Genomic DNA, 9,653 nt, shown 5'->3' with positions numbered 1-9,653 from the left:
CATAAGTCAGAGTTAAGTGGTTTAATAAACAGTAAAGCACTTAATATTCATTAAGTACCTGAATGTTTCTCTGAAAACACTCAGGTACTGCACTGAAAACGGGCGACAAGGAAGTCAAAGTCCAACAAAATAAAAATAAAATAAGCTGTGAAAGACCTTGAGAAAGTCTGGAGAACTGTTCTGATCAAGACCACTTTGACAGATTAAGGCTCCCAGGAAGTAAATAGAGACATAAGAGATGACTCAAGACTTTTGCACAGTACTTTGACCTAGATAAGAGTAAATCTAATTGGCACCGCAATCACTTGTTGAAAACAAAGCTTTCGCCACACAAGAATCAATTCTTGTCAGTTGACAAGTTTTATTTTTTTATTTTTTAGGGAACAATAATAAGTTGGGGTGAGACTCGTCTGTGTTTTATCTGGTCTGTGGTTCTGTTGTGTAAATCCACCAACACAACATGATTACTAACAGTCACAACTTGTCTGAGCATGACTTCTCTTCCACCTCAAGAGCAGTTCCTGGAAACAATAATGTATGTGTGTGTGTGCGTGTGTTTCCATATGTTGAAACCCTCCATCTAGCCCACAGCATTCAGAGTGACTGACATGTTTGGACAGGAGACAATCTCAAGACAATTTCCATGTCACTCCTGACACGAGTTCACGCCGCATGCAGATAAAAACCACTGACTCCAGATGTGCTGAAAGAATATGAACTGTATTCGAAGGTACAGACTGACAATAACAAATGAATAAAACAAAAATATGTGCAAAAAGAACCACGAGTAAAAAGCGAAGTATGTCTACAGTGTATGCTGTAATCAGTGGGTAACATTCAGACGTTCGGACAGAGACGCAGCTTCAGTGTTGAATACAGTGGAGGGTTCAAAGGTTACAGATTGTCTCAACCGCGCAGGTTTCACACCTGAGTCTCGTTTGCAGCAATTACAGAGGACCTGACTGGAAAAAAGGGAGAGCCATTGTTTCGGTGGGGGGGGCAGTCCCACCTACACAGATGAATCGGTGATGTGTGTGCGAAAGGTGAAAAACAGGATGTGAAATGGACTGGATATATTGTATCACTCTTCCTGTAAAGCTGCTGGAGCTAAATGAAGTTCAAATGTACAGGGCCAGGAAGCAAAACTACGAATGCAGAGGAAGAATCAAAAAATAGAGGAAATTAACCCCCCTCCTCCTCCTCCTCTGACCCGGCCCCTCGATGTCAGCACCAGTCCAAGAACCAGCATCATTCAGAGTCAACCTTTGGAACACACACACACAAAACATTACATCATGATAAATATCTCACACTTGTTCTTTGTTCGGTTTTCTTTCTTTGGGAACAACTCGTTTCTGTGTTTCGACTTCTGTAACAGCGATCTTCGTCATGTTTCAGAATACTGCGTAGTGGACTCTTTTGTTCCTCCAGCTTAAATACAAAAATATTCTTTGGCCGTTTTAGTCTCGTTGCATTCGACCCAGATGAGGCCGTCTCTAACACCCACGCTGTGCTCTCTGAGAGGCAAACATGCAGGTGTAGTTGGAACTGGACAGAGCTAACTCTGTTTGTCAAATTACATGTTACAGTGAGAGACGGCGGTGCCGTTCTGTGTTTGTTCTTCCCTCTTTAACTTTTAGCTTTTGCTTTAATTTCATGTTTTTCAGTCCATCGACTCCTCCACTCTAAAAAACAACATTCTGGAGCTTTTTAACATCTTCCTCACAGTCCTTTTACAACTTGCTGCTCCTCGAGGCGACAACACCATCTGACAGATAATAAATGCAGTTCTGAACGCTTTGAAAGCGAAGGAGGCACGGCGTCCACTGTCCTGTGGGGACTGTCCCGTCTTTCAGAGGGTCAGGGGAGGGCCTGCCCATCAAGGTTTATCCCCAGGCTGGTGAGGACATCCTGGAGGCGTGCGATGGTGCTGACCAGCTGCTGCTTCTCCTCCTCCAGAGCAGAGACCTGCTCCTTCAGCCGGCCCTCCGACTGGGCCAAAGCCTCCACTCGACCCTCCAGGCTGCAGACTCGTGCATGGGACACCTGAGTGGCAACGGCAAGAGAAAACAGTCATGTAATGCTAGCTTAAAGTACAGGACAACGTGACGTCTCCATATTCGTGTTTGCGAACCTGCAGCTCCTCCAGCAGGTCCAGGTTTTGCTGTCGGAGGCTCTGATTGGTCCTCTCCAGCTGTGCAGCCCTCTGTTGCTGGTTGAGGGTCGGGGGGGTGTCCAGGAGCTCATCCTGCAGCACGTGGTACTCCACCTCGTAGGCCTGCAGCTGCTTGGATACGTCCATCTCACAAACCTGAGCAAAATTAAAAGATACAGTTCAACGTCTTCAAAACAAGACTGTCCCTCCTGAAAATTAGGAGTCTGTGTCATTTTTCACAGTAAATTCTAAATACTACTACTACAATTACTACTACTATTAATAAAGGGGAGGTGTGAGGTTTGTAGAAGAATAGTGGATTATTTGGACTTATTCTTCCTGAGTTTAAACGATTCAACTAAGCAATCACATTTTATTTGTCATCCAAATCCTCAGAAAAACTACAGTAAAAACAGCTGAATTATATTATTAATATGTATATATGATTTATTGCAAGAATTATTATCACCCACAGCCAAAGGCAATCATTCTTTGTGTTAATTTGTCTGTGTTAGCAAAATCTCATAAACCACTGGATGAATTTTAATGACTCGCAGGAAATTTTCACTGAATGTTTTTTTGCAACTGATGAACTTCTGATATAAACCAAATTCAAGATGGCCGACGCAACAAACTGACCTCAGAAAACAAAAATATCTATAACTCTGAAAATTCTCTAGGCCAGGGGTCTCCAATCCTGGTCCTCGAGGGCCACCATCCTGCATGTTTTACTTGTTTCTCTGCTCCAACACACCTGATTTGAATCAATGGGTGATTAACAGGCTTTTGCTGAACATGAAGAGGGAATTTATCCACTGAATCATGTGTGTTGGAGCAGGGAAACAAGGAAAACATGCAGGATAGTGGCCCTCGAGGACCAGGGTTGGAGACCCCTGCTCCAGAAATTGAGCTAAGTTTGGTGTGGTAGTAGCTGAGAGTCATTCCTAACACACTGAGTGCTATCATATCTCACAAGTTCTCACAATAATGAATGAGAGCATCGCGTTATTTTCAAGGTTTGACCAAAAACAATTACATCCTTTCCCAACGTAAGATGATCTTAGTTTAAAACTCAAAAGGTGGTGGGCGAACGCTAAGCCTTTAAGTCTTCTTGGCAACATTTTCTTTTTGTTACAACAGAATTGCTTTCATTGAAAATAAAACAAAACAATCCCAGCGATCTAACAAGCTCATGTCGTCAGACTGTAAATAGGTCAACACCGGAGTCAGACTAAAAAACAAACTATTGTTGAGAGAAATCCCTTCAGCTGGGAGGCGGCAGGCAGCTGAGAGTGCTGCTGTCAATCATGAACAAAGAAAGGCTTTCCCTTTTTATTATTCAAGTACTTCAGAGTTACTTTAAATATTCAAGCGGAGACGCCGGTGTGTTTTCGCCTCCATCTGTTTGTTGGTGACGCAAACACTTGTTGGACTTAATTAGGTCAAAACTTGATTGAGCGTGGCGAGATCAGAGGACAGCAGTGTCTACATGTTCTGCACAAAGGGAAGTATTTTTTTCTTTTTTTTACTAACCAAGACTCGTACTAATTCTGACTTTGTGTGATTGTGTGATGCAGTGATTGCTGATTATTAGCCTTATAAAGAAGTGTTTTCTATCTTTTTTCTTGCAGAAATCCAACCGTCTGCAGGTCATTTTCTTGTTTCTTCTTATTTAGAGGATGCTTGTAGAGGAAAAACTAATATCTGCCATTGGTTGTGAGGCGTAAATAAAAAACGAGGTTGAGTTTGAAGGACTGCTCTGAGCGCACACAGATACATACATGAGTAAATACACACTCAGTGGGCAGAAAGTGCATCGTCACAATAAAACCACCAACGAAACAGCTTCTTATGTTAGGTTCGTTTTACATCACTATTTATTTCTTTGATTTATCCGTCTGATGTCTGCGTTAACATTTCAAATGTTAGTTTCCAACATTACCCATCAGCTGGACGTCTGAACTTTATTTTACTTCTCTTAATATTCTCTGCTGTTCCTTTAAAGCTTGATTGGACATGATTTAAAACCCCATTTCTGTGGTGAATTAAACGTACTTGAAAGAACATAAGATGCACCAATCCTGAAACGGTGTGTTTACAGTTCAGATAATTTCAGTTCAATCAGTAACATTTGTGAGCCGTGCTGGTAAAAAGTGGAATTTTTCTAAATTCAGTTATCATTTTCAACATCTTCATCTTAAAAGCTTCAAAATTATATGAATTTTGTTGGAATTTGGCAATTTATTGCCAGACACCAAGCTAGTTTTACTAACAAGGCTGTCTGTTTGAAAACTCTATTTTTATTGGTCTGGAGGGACGTCAAGCCCAGCCCTGTATTTAAAAAGTTGAATCCCAAAGCTTCACAATGGCACCAACCATTATACGAAAGGATTTCCTGGTTCTATGGCAGCCAGCGAGAAAAAACGGTCAATTTTAAAGGAAATTATAAAGATTATAAATCAAAGGTTTATTTCTATTAAAAAAAACCCAAACATTTAAAGGTAGTTTAGAAAGATTACATATTTTGATTACCAGGATCTCGAGATGGTGTCTTTATGAACTCATTTTTACGCACATCTCAATTACGGTAAAAATCAATATTTTCACGTTTTCTTTACCTGCGCTCATTCTGACTCATTTTGCGAACACGGGTCAAATTTGAGAATGCAAACCCAGCAAAACTTCTCATAAGTGGGTGGATTGTTGCATAAATAGAAGTTCTCCAAAATGTACAGTTAAAATAAATAATAATAATTAAAAAAAACATGTTTTCTGTTTGCAGAAACGGAGTCACATCACAGGTAACAAACAATCAAGGTGAAGTGGAAACCTGGCTCTGGTTTGGGAAAACACTGGTAATAAACCAGCTTATATAAAAATGAATAATTACTATACATCTCATAACGAGCAAAAACCAACAAGCTAGTTCTGAACAGTGCACATTGAAATGGTTCGTTTTCTACCTAAACTCTGACTTCTGTTGTTATCGGTGCACTTGACACTGTTGACTGGGTAGTTTTCCAAATACTGAGGTATGATATAAAACCCTAATGACTCGGCTCACACGCCCAGCAGCTGCTGTCAGAACTGCTGGAAAGACCGGATACGTGTCTCTGATGTTAGCCTCTGTCACTTTAAACTGATGCAGAACTGAAACAAGTTTAATAGTTTCTTAAGTGCTTTGAGTGACTGACACCCACGCGCACAGACACGAGCACAAAACAAGTATTTGCATTTTGAAATGACGTGAGCCAAAGTACAGGAGGTCATGAAGCCACCGAGCTTCCAAACCTAAGTCAATATATGTAATCTCTTCCAAACTGGCAGCGTTGACAACAACAGGTGATTCAGAGTTAACATGGAAAACCTGCAGCTATTCTTTGTTTTATATTAGCTTTGAGCTCTAAACAGCTCGCACTAAAAGACTAACAGTTACTCACTGGTACTTTTTAACCAAACGCAAGCAGCCAGGATGTCTGTGCTGTGTTTTAAACATTTACGTGCTAATAGCTAACTGAGCATACGTTGAAAGAAAAGTCCAGGGTAGGCTTTCTAATTTAACTGCAATATTTTGCTTCAAGTTCTGCATCCCACCACTTAGTTCATCAAAAGAGACAATAATTCTTTTACTAAATACATTTTATAACAATCTGTTTCTCTAGGCCAGGGGTAGGCAACCCGGGTCCTGGAGGGCCACTATCCTGCATGTTTTACTTGTTTCTCTGCTCCAACACACATGATTTAAATCGATAGGTGATTAACAGGCTTCTGCAGAACAAGAAGAGGTGATTTAACCACTGAATCAGGTGTGTTGGAGCAGGGAAACAAGGAAAGCATGCAGGATAGTGGCCCTGAGGACCAGGGTTGCCTACCCCTGATCTAGGCTCTTAAAATATAAATTAGTAGAACTGATTTAAATCTAACCTCTGAGTGTGACAACAAACATCAGAACGGCTCAGAGTGACTCGTACAAAGTTAATTCCTGCGAGGTTGCGGTTGGAGCAGGAGGCAGCTGCAGATGTGTTAACTGGAAAAAATCATTCCTCCAAACGGAGCTGCTCTAAAGTGGAAGTAAACTAAACCCCGTCTTTAATTAATTTACCACTCGTGATGCTTCCCCTCAGGCCATACACTCTCATGGTATTTATTTAATGTCATTTTAATCAGGATTTATGATAACTTGTCTTTTTTTTCATAATAAATAGTGTCAGTCACAAGTAAACAAATTTACTTGAAAAGTAAAAGTAAGAACTGTTAAATAAGAATGACTTAGTGGTGATCCATAGACCTTAAAACATGGTTACAAGCAAATAAATGTGTACAGTATATAATAAATAAACCCTTTAATTTAAAGCTACCTAGAAGATGACCTCTGAAGCATGGGGTACGAAGCGCCACAGGGCTCACAGGTGTAAATACAATATGAGGTTGTAGAAATCGATTCTCTCAGTTTAGTAAACCGTATTCAAAGATTTAAAATACCGTCGGTCTCTTTGTGCAGCAGGTGTTTAGTGTGTTTAGTTTTGCTTTTTTGTGTGAACAGATAAAAACACAACACCGGAAGTGAGATGACGTTTTAGAGACTGTCTACAAATTGGCAAAAAAAATTTTAAACATCTGGCTGTAATATTTAATAACATCAATACAATTTTTTGTGTTTTTGCCTAAATCACATCAGATGTTTATGAATCCTCCTTTAAATGTCATTCCAACAATTAAACTAGAAAGCTGCAAATTTGTAGCATTTTGGAAATTTTCTTATCCTGCTGCTACTTCATGGACGGTTCCTGAACATTTGTTTGGAGCTCGATGTGTTTGGATTAAAATTAGACTGCAGCTGACAGGAGGTGATGTTTGTAGTTTTACAGGTCTGATTACTTGTTTGGAAGTCGGTGAACATGTAAGCAGGACTTTGGCCAACTTTGTGAAACCAAATGATCAAATGCTCTGACACAGAGGGACGTCTGTGGGTAAATCTGCAGGTACAGAATAACTGAGCCAGCGAACAGATTTTGAATCCATGAAACTGATTCTTATGACCTCAAATTATATTTCCTGGTAGGGTGGAGCTCAGTACTGGTGCCACATGAGGCTTTACAGTTTGTGTTTACCTGCTGCAGCTGTACATTTTAAATATAAGACACTGTAAAGCCCTTTGGTTGTGCTCTGTGAATGTGACCTCGACCTGTTTGTTGATCCTGACAGGCCCGTCGGTGGCTGCAGCCGTTATCTTTGAACTCTGCCGTTATCACTTCCTTCCTGGTTCTCGACAACCTTCGACCTTTCACCCAATCACCATTCTTAGTTTACTGAGGTGTGATGAGAGGCTGGCTCGCTGGGAAACTGTGTGGGATACGAGCTACGCAAATGGAAATTAACACGCAGTCACAAACCTGCTGTGACTTGTTCTTAGTTAAGGAGGTGTGAAAAGTATAAAAGTACAGCAAAAAAACTTGTTTTTTAGTAGACAGTCACCTTCTATTGTTATTTATTAACTGTCCATAGGAATCACAACTATATGATTCACAACTAGTTTTGATGAATCGATGTTTTGTTTTCCATTCAAGCAGGTCAGCGAGTGAAGAGGTGGTTAATTATTACCCAAGATCTGTTTCGGATTTATACCTGGTTGATGGTTTTTTCCATCTGCACCAGGCCCAGGTTGGGCAGCAGGGTCTTAATGAAGTCCACTATGGACTCCAGGCTGTCGTGCTGCAGAATAAGAGGCTTGTGGCTGCCGAGAAGGCTCAACGCCACTTTGAAGATGACCTCTGAACCCTGTAGGAACAACATATCTGACAAAAAGAGAAAACAACAAAATGTTACTGGAGAGGAGAGAGAGAGAAAAAAAAAGTACAACACAAAAGATATGGGAGAACAGCAAAGGTGCTGACGTGAAAACTTTAAAAATTATTGAAGCAGAATTGATAATAGCAGGCACTGACAGCGAGGCTTACAGTATTTATTAGTGACTTAAAGGCTTTTTAGGAGGAGGATAATCTGACGTCAATGAAACAAACGCTTCGGCAAACAAATGTATGCTTGGGTGAATCCGGAGTAGGTGTGTGTTTAAGTGTCATTCTTTGAATACATCAGGGTGTGGTATGGGTTAGGCAACATTGCATGAGATCACACACACACAAGGAAAAAAAAGAAATGGGTGTGGAGGTGCGGAGCCCCACATACGATATCAAACACGTGATGGCGAACAGAAGATGCCCTCATACTGCGGCACGCACAAACACACACAGATTGTTCTACTCAGATGAGCACAAGGAGACAGTCAGTCTGGTTCGGTTACGGCGCAGGATACAAAAAATTTAGGCATGAAAAACAATACTTAGGAAGGAATGAAGGAAAGAAGGCATGAAACAAAGAGATACAAACTCTGTGTGATACTTACTCAAATGAGAAACAGTGAAATTAACACATTTTTTCTTAAACGTAAGTTTAATTCCTTACTCAGATACCGTTTGTCCCCCGGACTTATTTCCTCAACTGTTTCCTCTGAGTTGCTTACAGTTTCATAAATGTCGTCTTGCGCCAACACAGCTCAGCTCTAATCAGAGAAGTTAGCTGATAAATAAGACTAGTCGGTCGCACTGTAGTGATCACATAAAGCAAGTGTGCGTGTGCAGACGAACTCGGCTCTCAGATCGTACCAAACACGCGGGCCACAAAGCCGAGGGGGAAGTGCGAGGCGAATAAAGTGAGGAACCAGGGGGTGGCGTACAAGCTGGGCCCGATCTCCTGCTGCTCCAGGTGGCCGTGCAGATCTCTGTGGTAGTCGTGGAGCAGCCGGGACAGCTGGTACATCTGAATCTGACCGAGGAAACACAGCACAGCTTTTAAAACTGGGGGTCATATTTAATCTTTTTTTTTACATTTAAAACACGAGTTACACACTTATCGATGTTCAGCATTTCCATCAAAACGCAGCTGTTTTCAGCCTAATATCAAGTCAATCTTTTAGCAAATTGTAGCCTAAAATTAGAACATTTTCAGAAAAACACATTTTTTTGCATCATTAATTAGTTCATTTAATAAAAGTCATCCAAAACTGGAAACACACCATTACAAAAAGGTACATAAGTTAGCTTTTTATTTTTATTATCTATTAAAATATTACAGTCAGAGGTCCAATCATGGAGTCTTCTACGAGTTTTCCAAGAACATGTTTTATACACGTGTTTTGATTTGTCGTCTACTTTTTTGACTGTTTATCAATTTGCTTCGAAAGTGATCTCAATAATATTTATAGTCATTATTTTCATTATTATGGCTGTTTAATAGACTCTGCTAACTGAATTCTATAAAATTCAATAAGAATAATCTTTTTATAGTTATTGTAGCGTTCATAACCCTTTAAATGGTCAATAGTTCACATTTATATAGTGCCTTTTTAACCTTTCCAGGATCTGCAAAGAGCTTTACAATGTTTCAGATACGCAGATAAGCATAACGAAGACAGTTTTTTTTTTTTGTTTTTTTTTTTTTT

At 40.2% G+C, this 9,653-nt stretch overlaps 1 protein-coding gene across 4 annotated transcripts in view; it reads right to left on the bottom strand.

Annotated features, from left to right (window-relative positions):
- Positions 1 to 701: 701 nt before the first annotated feature.
- tbc1d1 (TBC1 (tre-2/USP6, BUB2, cdc16) domain family, member 1) overlaps positions 702 to 9,653 on the bottom strand; it is a 58,881-nt gene continuing 49,929 nt past the window's right edge. For all 4 annotated transcript variants that reach the window (XM_017406675.3, XM_017406684.3, XM_017406692.3 and 1 more), the window contains 4 exons: positions 8,818 to 8,977; positions 7,781 to 7,950; positions 2,135 to 2,311; positions 702 to 2,046 (listed from right to left, as the gene is read on the bottom strand). In XM_017406675.3, coding sequence (XP_017262164.1) covers positions 1,861 to 2,046; positions 2,135 to 2,311; positions 7,781 to 7,950; positions 8,818 to 8,977 — 693 coding nt within the window. In that variant the 3' untranslated portion in view covers positions 702 to 1,860. The remainder of the gene's footprint in view (positions 2,047 to 2,134; positions 2,312 to 7,780; positions 7,951 to 8,817; positions 8,978 to 9,653) is intronic.

This window comes from Kryptolebias marmoratus, linkage group LG3, assembly GCF_001649575.2.
Source record: "Kryptolebias marmoratus isolate JLee-2015 linkage group LG3, ASM164957v2, whole genome shotgun sequence".
NCBI classification, from domain to species: Eukaryota; Metazoa; Chordata; class Actinopteri; order Cyprinodontiformes; family Rivulidae; genus Kryptolebias; species Kryptolebias marmoratus.
This window is presented reverse-complemented; position numbering and strand designations above follow the sequence as displayed.